This window comes from Hippopotamus amphibius, chromosome 4 (assembly GCF_030028045.1).
Source record: "Hippopotamus amphibius kiboko isolate mHipAmp2 chromosome 4, mHipAmp2.hap2, whole genome shotgun sequence".
Classification (NCBI taxonomy): domain Eukaryota; kingdom Metazoa; phylum Chordata; class Mammalia; order Artiodactyla; family Hippopotamidae; genus Hippopotamus; species Hippopotamus amphibius.
Genome location: NC_080189.1, coordinates 42,463,315 through 42,479,788, shown reverse-complemented (window position 1 = coordinate 42,479,788; position 16,474 = coordinate 42,463,315). Strand labels below are relative to the sequence as shown.

The 16,474-nt window shown below is 37.8% G+C and overlaps 1 protein-coding gene across 2 annotated transcripts in view; it reads right to left on the bottom strand.

The window, feature by feature from the left end:
• MATCAP2 (microtubule associated tyrosine carboxypeptidase 2) overlaps positions 1-16,474 on the bottom strand; it is a 64,988-nt gene extending 48,514 nt beyond the window's left edge. Inside the window, exons 1-2 of one of the 2 annotated variants that reach the window (XM_057733588.1) lie at positions 16,169-16,474; positions 5,852-6,552 (exon numbers count right to left, since the gene is read on the bottom strand). In XM_057733588.1, the coding sequence (XP_057589571.1) occupies positions 5,852-6,552; positions 16,169-16,193 (726 nt within the window). In that variant the 5' untranslated portion in view covers positions 16,194-16,474. The remainder of the gene's footprint in view (positions 1-5,851; positions 6,553-16,168) is intronic. The other variant, XM_057733589.1, reaches the window with a different exon arrangement.

The following is a 16,474-nucleotide window of genomic DNA, read 5'->3' as shown; positions in this document are numbered from 1 at the left end:
ATCATAAATCAAAGAATATTTTTAAAAGAAGGCAATTCCTCAATTGCTTAATTATATTTACATGTCTAATAAACCTCTTATTTAAGATAGTAATTCTTATAAACAGCTATAAGATCCATTTCTCTATTGTCTAAGAGGGTTATGTTTCAAGATATTGTAAAGATTAGCAAGAACATATTTAAGGAGTGCTTTGATATGCTAAGATGGAAAGATGAAAAATATTTTACTGTATGTTTTTGACATTGATTTTTTTGCAAATATATCTGCACATTTCTTCTAGTTACTACAAGTCTTTAACCCCTGTTTTTCATTCACACTAACATTCCTCAATACTTAATTCCCCATCTTTCCTAACTGCATCTTTTCCTCCAGAGGTTACAATATAAGATGCCTGGAACCAAATCAAAGGTTTTCAAAAAGCTTTCTTCTTTATAAATCACTTCAGTGGATTATTTTCACTTAGATGGTGGATTTTAAATATCACTTCCTTCATGCCACTGTTTGTGGCTGTTTCTACTGCTGTGTTTCCTACTTACTATGGCTGGTATAACACTGTCACAGCAGGAAAGACAAGATGACGGCCCTGATGAAAACTATTGGATAGGGAGGGAGCAGGGAATAATCTTTCCATTTTAGCTAATCCATCCATACAAATGTTTCCTTCCATTAATATAGGTAATCAAAAACTGTATTTGTAAATAATTACTTTGAAAAATATAAAGTCTTAGGAATAAGAAAACAATGGATATACTACTTCACTGAAGAAATTTTTGAAAGCTTTTTTTAATTATTTTGTTTCAGTTGAAAATACCTAATTTTATTTTGATCCTCTTGTCAACACTTGGTTGTGCATACTCCACATGAAATACAAAGGAAACAGGTGAAATGCAATGATGAGGACAGTGGTCAACAGAGAATAAGTATATACTGTGGGAGCTGTAATGGAAAGGATATTTCTGCTTTGTTCCCTGGCAGAGTCAAGGGGGCATGAAGGAGAAATTAGCCACCTACAATGTTGTGGACAGCCTTTTGGGGGCACCTTTGTTTTTGCTTCTTTCAAATATTTACTCTGTTTACAGACTAGGCATCCAGTTTTAACCTTGTTACTCTTCCTAAGGCACTAAATAACTATGTACTATGAGCTGAGAGTGAAGCTGTAGCTGAAAGATGAGGATGGGTGCTGGAACAGGAGGAAGGTAAATACTCTTTGTCTAAAGCTTCCAAAAAACAGTAACTAATAATCACTATTTCATAGGCGTATCACAAAGAGCAAATTAAAAAAAAAAACCTTCCAAGTCCCTATAATCAGCTTCTACCAAAGGCATCTTTGCCAGAAAAGTTACGTTCTTTTGACCTGGTACCCTTTGAGTCCAGGGGTAGCAGTAGGGTTAGAAAAGCCTGGTTGAAACCATTCTGTGAAACAATTATATGCTGAAGTCCAGCCACACTGGCTTGTCAGAGCTGACTGAATTTTTATTAATTTGCATGCCAGTGATGTTACATTGCTTGAAACTGATCATGGTGGAAGTATTTATATTCATACCATTGAAATGGAGAGCTAGTTTGCCAACATACCATGGTGTGGAAGATAGTAGAGTGCTTGAGAAAGACTCCTGGTTCTGCAGCTTAACTTACTATCCAAGTCAAGAAAGTGACTTCACTTCTCTAGATACTACTACTAGTACTGTACCTCATATGAGGGACTAAAGATGGTAATAGGTGAAAAGTACTCAGCATATAGAGTAATGAGAAAATATTAAGCACTCTATCAATGCTAGTTGTAATCTGTCATACATAGACAGTTCATATGACTCCACCCTTAAATTTCAAAGCAATTTTAATGGATTAACAAAGGAACAAGGGCTCTGAAAAAAAAAGGCAGTGTGAGCAACTTAATAAAACAAGTATGCTTTTTTTTACTCGTTCTTCCCCAGCTACCCTCCATGCAAAATTTCTACTAACTTAGCACATATTTAATTTACTTGACCTTTTAAGACAAATATCATACAACTAAAAAGTATTAGAGGAGTACTGTATTATAATGCCAAAGAAGAACCCCATGCTTACAGTAAATGTCAATTCTATTGTATGAATGGAGGGCCCACGCTCAATTTGTGAATGGCACCTCCTGGAATTGTGCAACACAATGGCCCTTTACAAAGCTGTAAGAAACCAGACCTTATAACTGATCAGGAATCTCAAACTGACAACAAATACAGCTCATGGAAATGTTTTATTTGGATGGTACAGAGTTTTTTCTTTTTCTAAAATCTGAATGTAAATACCTTTAAAAAAGAAATCAACTTAGCCCACCACTCCCCATTTCTTATATCCAGTAAAGTCTGGAGAAAACCAGAAGCAGCTTCAAAAGATTCCTCTCACAATGAAGTCACAGGATGCTATTAACTTCTCCAGCCACTGAGCTATAAGAATATGTGAAGATTTGTCTACCAAGGAAATTTATTACACAGTCAGTGCCCAAAGTTTCTATTATTGGCTGGTTACATAAGCACCTCTATGGCTAGCACATTCTAAAATTCCAGACTCCGTAAAGGAAAAGATGTATTCAACATAAATCATACTGTTTGCACAATTTAGGCACAGCAAGCTACTGGTATCATTTAGGGAAAGTTTTATTTCAGTGTAGGAAACTGTTTACCAGTCGAGATCCCAGACTCCAGGATAAGGTTAATCTTGCAAGTAAGCCTTTCTAAGGATGACAGTCTCAGGATGTTCTGTTAACTTCTTCTGCACACCTTTACCTTTTCTTCCCTGACAGCCAGGGGGGTAGCCTCAGCCCAAGATCTCTACCCAACATCCCAAAGCCTTCCTTCTCTCCCCATTTACCAATCACTAATGATTCCCACTGCTCCAGTTTTATTAACAAATAAGAACATAATTCAAACTTTACCTTATCAAGCCAAACAAAAGATGGCTTATTTCCCATATGTTATTAAATATCACTCTAGCAATCAGGGCTTCCAGTTAGCAGGATCCTAGCCATGGTCTATAATAAGATACAATTCCAGCTAAAGGTGGAAAATCAGTCACTTAAGCTACACATTGGCTTATCACATTAATATGTAATTTCCATTTGACTGCTGGAAAAACTGCCAAGGACTCCCAATACAGCCCTGAAGACCCTTCTCATCTCTCACTTCCAATCTTGTTCAACAATGTGCCTGGAAGGCCATATGGATTTTATATCTAGGTTTCCCAGGATGGTAAGGCATCACCAAGAAGAAAGGCAGAGAGTGTACTGGCTGTCAGTTGACTGCTCAAATGTGCCACTAAGGATCTACTCCTAATCCACTGATGAGGAGGCACCTGACCCTGGACAGCTTGCAGCATTCTCTCATCCCAGATCTTCTTCTTCAACACCCAGGAAGCAATGCACTCTTTCCTGTAAAGGTCCACAACCACAGAAAACAACATTCTCAGTTTCTGTCCCCCAAGGGTCAGGGAGCTGAGGCCCACCATGGCTGCCAGCAAGAGGCTAAGCAGGGTTCAGCAGGCTCCACCTGGAGTTATATTCAAGTCCTGCAGCCCATGCTAGATGCTCTGAACCATCTAAAGGGCCTAAGTGTCTCCTGAGGAACTTACTGCCTGGACCAGAAAAAACTGAGTCCTGGAACTCCTTGACATTGACAGGGTAACCAATTAGGAATGACCAGAACCTGAGCACTAACTTAGTTCCACTATGGCAGACTTATCTGTGCCTGGATTTCACACTGTTCTGCCAATCTGTATATTAAAGAGTACCGTGGTCACCCCCCAACAATACAGACTGCCTGTCTTGGAAAGATCCAGATCATGAAACTTGAGAGACTGTCAGCTAGGAGTTGGCAAGGCCTCAAGGGTGGAGGCCAGACATGAATGGGCTACTTGGCCATCCTGGCCGCCTCTGTGCAGAACATTTGTGAGTCCTGAAACCAGCCCTGAAGCTGCTGCTTTAGCTTCACAGCTGGGGAGGAGAAGGATGTATTATGTCAAAATTTATTCAGATGCTAAGTAGGAAGTTAAGCATATTTTACGGGGGACTTGTTCCGATGCTGAATCTCCTTTATTTGATTAAAGTGGTTTGAAAGGTACATTTGGCATTTGTTGCAATCATTCTCCCAAATGGTGGCAGTTGAAGTACCAGTCAGCTAGGACTGCTGGTGCTATTTAGAAGTCTCAGACAACCCAAACATAAGAAGCTGGAACTGTGTTAAAGATTGTAGAGCCAAAAACCAAGCACTGTCAATTCTCAATCTTTGAAGCTGCTGATGCTTCCTAACTCCCATCCAAGGAAATGAAAGAGCATTCATTTTGAGCTAATGGTGGGAAATCCCTCTCCCAACTGGGAGGGCTTGGAGTAGGACTCCAAATTAAAGAATACTGGTAAAGAAATCTCAGCTGTCTCTTTCAGCATTAAGGGGGGAAAAAGCAAACAGCATTTGTATAATTACCCTAAATTTTAAGTGAGTGAAAGCCCTATTGAATCAATTGCAATTTCCACACCAATAAAAGAAAAAAATCATAAAATGACTGCCAAAATAATAAAATAGCTGACCTTTTTATCAGTGTTCAGCACAATCTCAGCATATTTCAAAAAGGGAATGTAACACACACTACTATATATACAATAGATAACAAATAAGGGCTTACTGTACTAGCACAGGGAACTCTACTCAATACTCTGTAATGACCTATACTGGAAAAGAATCTGAAAAAGAGTGTATAGGTGTATATGTATAACTGATTCATTTTTCTGTACAGCAGAAACTAACATAACATTGTAAATCAACTATACTCCAATTTAAAAAAAGGGGGCGGTGTACCTTCAAAAAACAAGCAGTAGAAAAGGTTTCATCTAACAAAGGAAAATAAATAGCAAGATTAAAATTATTTTAATCTTAAATTAAGCTTTACATAATGCTTTAAAAGGCTGGTCAGATTCCATGTAATTTATAATAAACAATAAAAAATTTGTTGGCCACAAGTCCAAAGTACTTGCACTGCAGCAAAATGCTAAAATAGGGCATTTGCCGCAGGCAAAGGGAATCATGCAGCTTTACCCACCCTACAAAAAGATTTTCAATCACTGACAAAGCCACGTTGAACCTAATGCATTACAAAAACCTGTACGAAGGTTTTTATAATGTAGTCTGCTTTTATGATCTCAACTCTGTGCCCTGAAATCAGCCAATTTCTCCTCCAATACTGAAGTGGATTTTGAAGTTTATAAGACCTTAACACACAATAACATGTGCTAAGTATCTAAACTGAGCAGTTTTGTTACTTATATCATCCACATCATGATTTGCTAAGCTTGAAGATAATTTTAAAATTCCATTATTTTCTTCTTTAAATGGGTACTTAAATATTTGATGACTATTAACAATTTCAGTGAAGCATTAAAAAAGTCTTTGCCAAGTATCAGGCCTAGGGACCCAAAATGCCTTTAGGGGCCTAAGCAAGTTGTGAATGTAATATAACAGGGAGAACCAGAGATACTGCATGCTCCACCTAAGGCATTCAAAATCAAAAAGAAAACACAAACACTTATCTGTGGGCTGACAAGTTTATAACTCCCAAATGAAAGCTTGCAACCTGAATCTGAAGCTTTTTCCTAATATAGTTGCTTCCTGACACAATGTCTATATAACAGATTCTTTAGAGATTTTGATTAGTGCAAAGTAGTTTACATATGGGCTGTGACACTCACCTGGAGATATCTTGTCACATATTTACATGTCCTGGATGGGAATTAACTATAAATAATTGGAATATTTTAAAACAACTTTTTCTGGCAAATAATTGTTTTCATTACATAAAATGATATACCACTACTGAAACAGCATTTTACCTGCTTAAGAAATCGGTCAGATGCATTGCTGTGCTTGGCTAACACACTTGGCAGAGAAGAATTAGCATATTCAAACTGAGGATTGTAGCTATAGTCAGACTTGAAGAATCTCACTTTTTCTTTCTCCAAGTTGGTGGGCTTTATAGCAGTCAGTATACAAAATTTCTTTCCAGAAAAGTCATCTCCTTTTTCAAAACTTCTAGATAGCTGAGTCTGCGGCTTTGGCTTGGGAATAGTGGAGAAATGGCATCGCTTGACCTTTCTTTCATTTTTGGGTTTAGCTGGCAGTACTATGCTGTTTCCTGTAACAGAGATATCATGTGTAAACTTTATAGGACTTGACACTGAACTAGTGACAAAAACAGGAGGCTGCCTTTCTAGGCAGTACCAAGTACCACTGGTCATCATAGGCACTGGGGCTTTCATCTTGCGAAGATCTTTACTACGTGAAGAGCTAGGAGATTTGCTGGGTTTTCTACATCTTTTGGAGTAGGCGGAGGAAGACTGTTTTTGTGAATGATGCTTTTTCTCCTCTTTGCTCTGTAGTAGGACATTGTAACTACTGGTTCCAGTTGTGAAAATGTCCTTTAGTACTCCAGGAGATAAATGTGAAATGCTTCCTTTGCTGTCAATGATCAAGGATTCTTCTGCATTTAGAACAGACTTCTTAGCAAGTTCTTGCTCAGGCCAGTGAAGCTTTTCTGTGTTAATAAACAAAATTAAAACAAAAGAAATAACAAAAGATACCAGATGAAGCAAATTGTTTATTATATGAAAATTATTCTGAAGGTTTTGTAAACTTTATAATTTTACAACAATTTTTAGAAAAGACATTTTAAATATTAAAAGAATATCTTTGGTCATGCTAGACACAGTCACTTCCGTAAAAATGTATATATGTTAAATAATCTATAAAAATCCTCAGCTTCAAACTGTTTAGATGATCAAAGTCTAATATAGATGTGAGATAACATACATAAACAATCTGAACGCTCAACTCTACCAAAGAATGTGGATTTCATAGAAAGGATATAGTTTAATAGTATTACCAATATCAAAGTAGAATCCAAGGCACTTTCAAAGCCAATACAATCTTGAAATCTGACACCATATATAAAGGTAGCCATCAGTAAAAGAAGAACATTGTCTTATTTCTCTCAAAAAAACAATTTTTAAATTAAATAATTTTATATAATAACTTAATACTTTTAAATAAATGATATGTGCACTTTCAAAGCATGTTTTAGTAATGTCACTCAATATTAATTAGTTGCTTTTCTTAATTTTAGGCTACAGGTTAAGATGAAAGAAAATCAAGTTTTTTCTTGCCAGGACTCAAAATAATTACTATGTAAGATATCAGTATATAAAATGCCAAATTAAGGAGAGGTTGGTTTTGCTCTAAGAATCAGTTGAAATATTGTTGCTCGTGTACTGTTTTAAAACTGTGTTTATTTGCATTCTTTCATTCCACAAATACAGGAATATTGCTAACAGGTACATGGACCTGAAAAACATCTATATAAATATTGTTCTTGCCTTCAACCAGCTTCTGATCTGTCTCTGAAGGTAAGGCAGTCCTATGAAGATCTGAGTACTAATACCAGATAGTATAAGCTTGAATGTGGAAAAAAAGAAGATACAGACAATAACCTAGGGATCAGGGAAGGAAGAGAGAAATGTGAAGAGAAACATCTGAAGAGATTTCAGGTAAACCCTTAAGAACTCTAGGGTTCAATCCTAAACTGACAAAGAGTTTGAGTTTATCTTAAATCCTGTTATTGGAACTCCCAGCTGACTATGCCTGCTTATAAACCTTTTCCAAATCCTTTCTGCAAATGTGATATATCATTCTCTCAAACAGCCCTCCTTTCTAAGTCTCATGGATCCTTCTACCTCTAGCCCTCAACCTCTGGCTCCTACTATGGAGGTAATCTCAATGCTAGCTGACTTTGACAGCTGCCTTCCTTGCCAAGAAAGAAACTATTTAATTCCATTTTTTAAAAAACTGTTTATCCACATAGATCTGTTGCTCAGTTATTCAGGATTAGACATTCAGGGATCCTTTCTATAATAAGTAGTCATAAATAATAATAATAATAATAATAATAATAATAATAGCAGTCGCTACTTGTTGACACATTTATGTGAGTTTGAAATTTCACCAAAAACTGTAAATATCACTTAAGCTTCAGAAATGTTAAGTAATGTGCTCAAGGTTATATGATAAGAACTCAGTGAACAGCAAACTGTGATTTGAATGCATATGTGTCTGATTACAGAGTCCATGCTCATTCTATTACATAAGGTCACTCATTCAATTATCAACAGACATTCAGTACTGAGTCTGCTACGTGCACAGCAATATACCTTTTCTTCCTCTGTACAAGACACGCCATCCTAGTAAGACATGGTAATCTGAACAACTGATGCATTCAATATTAAGGCAGGTACCAGGTCCATGTTTTATTTATCCTTCTCTTTCTGACATCTACCATGGTACCTGGTAGACATTCAATAAATGTGCACTGAATAAATAAGTGAATGAATGGTATGACCCTAAACATGCCATTCTCTAATCATTTTAGTAAAAAGGTATTTGTAGTTCTGGAACCATTCTATATTTCTATGAGATCATTGTAGAAGTGGAAATATAACCTGGAAGACCTTGAATCAGTGGTTCTCAATTGAGAGGAACTGTGCCCTCTAGGGGACATGTGGTTGTCACAATTAGGGAGGGATGCTATGAGCATCTTGTGGGTAGAGGCAAGGGATGAGACTAAACATCCTTCAATACACAGGACAGCCTCTTACAACAAAAATTCGTCCAAAAAAGTGCTAAGGTAGAGAAACCCTGCACTGAATTAAGTTGTTAAAGCCCGGAAGTGTTGGGGTTTAGGGTAAAGAAACAGTACGAGGTCAAAAGTAGGTAATAAACAATCCAAATATGTAAGGTACTTAGAAGTTAACATTTTCTAGGTCAACATACGAAATTTGAATTCTGCTGTTTAAAGATAACATGAAAGTATAAACGTGCAGGGGCTAAATAAAATGTCTACTACATGGACAAGCTGAGAGGTAGGAACCAGACTGCTCAGGGTCATGTTGAAGGTTGATTGTACAAAGAAGCTATTAAATAATGTGAATAAACAGAACAAACAAAACTTTCACCAATGGCTGGTAGGTCCCAGATCCTCAGGGGTTTCATACTTAAGTGTTGCCAACTGATAGTTAAAACTGGGTAGGCTGGGCAAACACAGGCTAAGGAACACAAGCTGCAGTCCAAATGCCCACGAACAACGTCAGTTTCCCTAACAAGACACCACAAGTTTAGGAGGCAAGAGGTGATAATGAAAGGAAGACTGAAATGGACACTGAAAGAAAAAGAGCAAGAGAACTGAGATAAGAGTAAGGGTATCACAAACCAAGAAAAGTCGGGTAAGGACTAGGCACAGCCAGAGAGGTAAAGGGAGGTAATCGGGTTTTTCTCATTTGGTCTTCATAATAAAAAGGGGAAAGTTACCTCAAATTAAAATCAGTTAAACTACTGTGAAGAATTCCTAATTTGGGTGGTTTATTACAGGTATATTGATTTTTTTTAAATGAATATTCAATGTAAAAAGTACTTTCTTCGGTTCCTAAGACTCAGTTGCTCTGTTGATCAAAGAGCTGTGCTCACTGGGACTTCCTTGATGGCGCAGTGGTTTAGAATTTGCCTGCCAATACAGGGGACGTGGGTTTGAGCCCTGGACCGGGAAGATCCCACATGCCAAGAAACAACTAAGCCCATGTGCCACAACTACTGAGCCTGTGCTCAATAGCCTGTGAGCTACAACTACTGAGCCCACGTGCCACAACTACTGAAGCCCGCACACCTAGAGCCCCGTGCTCCACAAGAGAAGCCACTGCAATGAGAAGCCCCTGCTGGCTGCAACTAGAGAAAGCCTGCACTCAACAACCAAGGCCCAATGCAGCCAATAAATAAATAAATAAATTTTAAAAAAAGATCACTGTTTGCTGCTATCCAGTGCAAAAAAAAAAAAAAAAAAACCTAAAAAAAAAAGTTGCATTCCTAGAGTTTTCTGTTTTGTCATAAAGCATCAGTGACCTCTGAATTCTTAACTTTGTCCCATGTCAAACAACCTATACACTTCAGACTTTTAAAAAAAGAGTCCTAAACCAGCTGCCAAAACACTAAAGGAGGAGTGGGGGGTGCGGGTGGGAGAGAGGTTACAGTGTGTACGTGGCAGAATCCTTTCCCCCCTCCCAGGAATTACAGCATTTCAGTTCACTTGCTAATTATCTACCGGAGAGGTTTAGCATCAGTCCTTTTTAAGCACCAACTTTCAGTAAGTAGTCTGGGAGTACCAATGGTGTATCTATTTAGTAAATGCCAGTCCTGCCAAATGCTGATATCCCATGAAGTTCATAAAAGTGAGGCAGGTGGTCCTTCAAACAACTCTTACTAGATAGAAATAAATTCACTTCTCAGAGTCACACTAACCTTATTTTAATTGTATTAAGTATTAGAGAGCCTAAAATACTATTTTTGTAATTTTAAATACTATCGTTTACGTTAAGAAAAAATAACCTTTAAAACAGGCTTAAGAACATAATAAAAGGGCAAGAAGACGTCAATGAAGAACATCCTATTCACCTAACTCCTTTTTTCCTGAAAAATCAAAACTTTAAGCAGAAGCAGGTTTCTTTGGGGGCAAGTGTAACTCATTTTCTCTCATAAAAGTAATCAAATAAAAATCATACTCTCATATTAAAAGTCACCATTTAATGTAAGATTTTAGCTACCAGCAATCTGCTTCACTAAAACCTTGGAGAAAATGAAAATAATGTGTTGATCAAAGAAGTCATTCACCCCAAAATGATTACCCATATTGAAGGAAAAAAAGAAAATAATATTACATTAAAATGGAGAGTATATTCACAAGTAGATGACTATACTGAAATTACCAACACAATGAAAGCTGAATTTGTATCTAGAACAGGAGAAAAGAATACCAGGATTCCTGGCTTTCATTCCCAACTCTTTCAATAGCCTCTCTGTAATAGTAGCTTAATCACTAAACCCATCAGGGCCTCCTGATCCTCATCTGAAGGAATGGGAGAAAGAGGGGAACACTGCTCACTAAACTCTCAGTGCTTCACAACTGAATAGCTGAGGTTTCACAGTAGTTATAAGGTCTCTTGCTGAAGGGAAGATTAGATCATCAGAAACAAAGCCTGGTGGAAAATATCATTTAACCAATTTTGACCCATAAAATGGCAATTTTATATGGTTCACTAATACTCATGAAACCTGAGAACCTGGAGTAATTTTATACCACAAAATGATAGGTTGACTGATTACAAACAGAAGAGGAGGCAAAATAAAAAAAAATAATTCCTAAACAAGATAAATACTTTAACCAAGTTGTTCATCATTACTTAAATGATACAACATCTGTTAACAGTAGAAAGGATGAGTAGATTGTAGTATATTCCTACAATAGAATACTATATTGCAATGAAAAAGAACAAACTGAGTTTACAAGCAACAGTATAGATGACTCTCACAGACAGTACTGAGCAAACAAAGTCAGTTCAAGAGAATACATACTGTATAATTCCACTTATATGTGGTTCAAAAACAGGCAAAACTAACTTATGGTATTAGAAGGCAGAATAGTGCTTATCTTTGAGGGAGGGGTTATAACCTGGGAGAAGGTACCAGGGTACTGGGGGCTAGAAAGCTATCTTGTTCTGTGCAGTGGTTACATATGTACAGATTCCTCAGGCTGCCCACTTAAAGACTCAAGCACTTTACTGAATGTAAGTTACACGATAATTTTTAAAATGGTATATTTAAAAAATCAGTATCTTTGAAAACATTTATTGCCCAATTTATCTGCATCATAACAGCTAATCTTTTAATTATATCTCCAAATTCGACATTATCCAATACTGTTTCTCGACTCTAAGTAAAGAGAAGAGCGATGAAAAGGCACTGTTAGTATCATTCAAGAACTGAGAAACTTAACTGCACTTCAGGATTCTTAAAAATGTCACAGTCCCAGTTAAGGGCACTTCAGTGTTACTCCATCAGCAGCAAGGATTCTCATAATGTTACACAATTGTTTTTTGGTTAGAAACTGCTTGTGTTGCTGTTGTTTTTGCAGTTAGAAACATGCAAGTATTCTATAATGCCCGGAAATGGTTTGTGGTAAAAGAAAATGCATTAAACACCATCTAAAACAACAGTGAACATGCAAGAAAAACTTCCCCAGACTTTCCACTTAGGGTGAAGACAAAACTCCTCACGTGCCATGATTAGGTCACTCATGGTCAGGTCACTCTGCGTCTCTGGCCATTTCCTGCATAATGCTCCCCCTTAATCAGTCCACTTTAGCGTCTTCATTTTGTTAATCCCTCACACTCACCACTCCCTCTCCAGATACAAAACCTCTTCATATTCTGTTCCCTATGTTTGCAGAGCCCTCCTCTCTCCTCTCTATTAGATTAATCCCTATTCATTCTTCAGTTCAAATATCACTTTTTTCAGGAAAACTTCCCTGTAAGGTTCTTTGACTCACTGGTCATGGCTGCAGTCTTACATTTGTTTATATGATGGCCTTCCCCATCACTGAAATTATAAGTCCCACTATGGCATACATCTGTGTTTGTTTTTTCTCACTCACTGCCCTGAGAGGTAGACAAGGAAAGAGAATATTTGAGAAGAGAGAAAGGACACAGGACTTGAATGCCTGAAGGTTGAGGAAAAAATCATACCAGGACACATAAAAAAAATGAAACAATTAGTGATGCTGAAGATAAATTTTAATGGTAGGTACCTACTGCTGTAGGACAAACAGGAGCTATGTGCCTAAGTATATTCATCCCATATGGCCAAACGCTGCTCTTAAGACTTCTGTCTCCAGTATTTTTAAACATTCACTTTTGTTGCAAAGGAGTTTCATTTCCAGATGATTAATCAATCACTTCTTATATCACATACAAGATACGGGCAGTAGGAATTCAAAAATGAACATAATCTTATTTGACTCTTGATAGCATTTTGTTACTCACTTAATGAGCTAGATGTCTTCTATTTTGAAAACAATTTTACAGTCAAGTAAAATGTGATCTTTTCAGGTAAAAATTAGAGACTTGCCTGTGATAAAAACTCAAAAACGCCTGGAATAAACTATCAGCTAATATACCACTGATGGTAAACGAGAACTTCATGTTGAATTTTGTGGCTTAAATCACTATATAGTCATTTAAACAAGTATTCTGACTTTCCTAGTGGTTGAGAAAATGGGCTTTGGAATGGAGCTTCTGATTTGAATCTTGGCTGTTTATTAGCAGCTGTGACCTTGACCAAGTTACTTAACATCTTTGTGCTGCAGTCTCCTTACCTGTAAAATGGGATACTACTACTACATACCTCACAGTATTGGTAGGAGGATCAAAAAAGGTAATATATGTGAAGTGCTGAGAAGAATGCTGGCCTGTACTAAGCAGCAGGTGTTAACTATCAGTATCATTATTATATTCCATATTATATTCAGCTCCTATAGAAATACTTCATGGAATAATGTAAATGGAAAAATATTTAGAATCATGAAATTTGGATTTCCAAGATAAATTTAACATTAAGTAATAAATTTTACATTCTAGAATCAACATTTTAGTGGCTTTAGTATAACAAACTATCTTCTTTTAAAAGCTATGAGAAGGGACTTTTCTGGTGGTACAGTGCTTAAGAATCCACCTGTCAATGCAGGGGACATGAATTTGAGCCCTGGTCTGGGACGATCCCACATGCCATAGAGCAACTAAGCCCGTGTGCCACAACTACTAAGCCCACGTGCCGTGACTACTGAAGCTCTAGGGCATGTTCTCCACAAAAGAAACCACCGCAATGAGAAGCCCACACACCACAAGGAAGAGTAGCCCCCGAATGCCGCAACTAGAGAAAGCCTGCATGCAGCAACGAAGACCCAACACAGCCAAAAATAAATATTTTTCTTAAAAAAAGCTATGAGAAGGCAAAGAAATCTCTTCTGATTTGATTCCATTTCAAACGGCATATATAACACAAATCTTTCTGATTTTATTCCTCCAATCGGCAGTTCACCAGGATGTTATATTTAGGTTATGTTAAATCATGACAAGTCAAAAGCGAATAAGATACTATACAGTAAGTGATTTCAGAAGCAAGTAACTGCTTCAGTCCTGAAATAAAAAATGATCAGTTTGCTCTATATTTATAGCTATTTTAAAGCTGAAAATAAATAAACACATTTCCATCAGTACTCTCACCACAAATAAGCATGCTCTAAATGCTAACCAGAAGAACATGGGCTTCTAAGATATCAATGAATGATGAGGGAATAGTGAGAGAAAAGGAGGGCATGCTTTTGGCTAAACTCTCTTCATAAAAGTTTCTGGCCACTGAAACTGGGCTTTCTGATATGTCAGCAAAACACTAGGCATGGGGTTCTAGAACTATACTCTTAACTAGTCAAGAAATTTATAAAAGAAATGGAGAAACTATTTTAAAAAACAACCAGTCAGTTGTTTTAAATATGAGGCTTGAATTGTCTCAGATGACTATATGAACCTTTATTCAACTACAGAAATACACTGCCACATTATCTTACCTCAGGATATGCAACATGCAGAGTTGGATTGATAAGTGTATTGCCACTAAATTATGGCAAGAGAATTGAGGCAAGCGGAGTGGGTCTACTATTTTATAAAGTATCTCTCAAACTTTCAATTCTGCATATTGAAAAACAGGAGACCAACTCTGTATTGTTAATTGGTCAGAATACCCACTTTCTAAAACTAATATTATAATTGTATTCTTTCTCTACCATGATTGTTATGCTTTAGAGAAATCATCTTAATTGATGTTATTTCTAACCCATTATCTAATAATCTTCACTAGTATATTTTTCTGACTAGTGTATTTTTTCTCTAGGGCAGTGGTTCTCAAATGGGAGAGGGAGGCAGTAATTTTGCCCTCCAGGAGACGTTTGACAATGTCTGGAGACATTTTTGGTTGTCACAACTGTGTGTGCGTGTTTGTGGGGGGGGGTAGGGGAGCGTTACTAGCATCTACTGGGAGAGGCCCAGGATGCTGCTGAACATTCTACAATGCACAGGACAGCCCCCCGCAACAAAGAATTATCCACTAACTCAGTGTTAACAGTGCCAAGGTTGACAGACTCTGCTCCAAGGCAGAAAGAAGATATGGTATTTTAAAGTAACTTTCAATATTTTCATTGTATTTTAAGATGAAAGAACAGCATCTACATTAAATCACTTAAAAAAAAAATCTAATGCCAATCTAAGTTGCCTCTTAAATCTTAGATCTTGTTAATTGTCCATGCTTCCTGTCAACATAAATAACAATAAATCACAGCAATGTCATGACTGCACAAAATCAGCTCCCCATTTTATAACACAACACGAAATATAAAATTAAGACCATAAATATTTCCATTAAAAATGATGCAATGCCTTAAAGTAAAAAAGAATCTGGTCTTATTTTGAACCTAGTTTCAAATTTAGACGTGTCCCTTTATTCTGCTGTTTTTCGGTGTTTTTAGTCATGATACTAGGCTATCAAGAACCCTGTCTTGCAGAAATGTTAGAATCAAATGACGGGAAAATGGCCTAGGAAATTACTCTAATATTGTGCAAGATAATTTTTAAATGGTTAATAGCCACAGTTGTTTTCTAACAAAAGGTAAATAACTTTCTGACCTGGGGTCTAAACACCCATTTTTTGAGCTTGGTATAATACATACTATAGTGACCTGTTAATATCAACTCAAGACGTTCTGACTTAAGAAAAAAAGCATACATACACACAAACAGTATAAACATTGATATACAGAGATCTGCTCTCTTGCTTAGCTCTGACTTTTCTGAACATTCTAGAAAACTAGCTCCTAGTGCACTATAACGCCTAATTACATATCTAATAAGCCTTGAAATAGAATTTAACAATATTTAGATTGTACATTTGTAGGGCCGGTAATCTACTATAATTTACCTCACTACAGTCCACAGCACGCGCTTAATGATAGTAAGTGACAAAAGGAAAAACGACCGTTTTCTGTCTTTCCTGCGCACCTTTTGCCTGAGCACCTGCGCGTTCCGCACCGTTCAGGGCGCCAGGTTGAGCACCGGAGCCCACATTCTACCGTTACCTCGCCTCCGGGTGGACCCGCCCCACACTCGCCGCAAGCGGCCGGGAGTACACTAGCCGCTCTCGCCAGCCCTGCGGCCACCCTTCCCGGCACTCACCCGTCACGCGAATGGACTCCAGCATCGTCCCGCTGAGGCCGCGGGCTGCGGGCTCCGCGGGCGCTGTGGGCGAAGGCCAGGCAGGAACCGGGCGGGCCGCCTCTAGCCTCCGGCCGTGGCTCAGACGGGGTCGCGGCGGGAGGTTGCTCTCGGCGACCGAGTGCAAGACAAGGCGGGTAAGGACGGACGAAAACGTGCTGACAGAGAGCTGCAAGCAGCTTTCCCTTCAGCCCGCAGGTGCTGGAAGGTACTCAAAGCTGCTCAAAGCTGCCCGACGGTGGGCAGCTGCTCTTAGCGCCCCGCCGC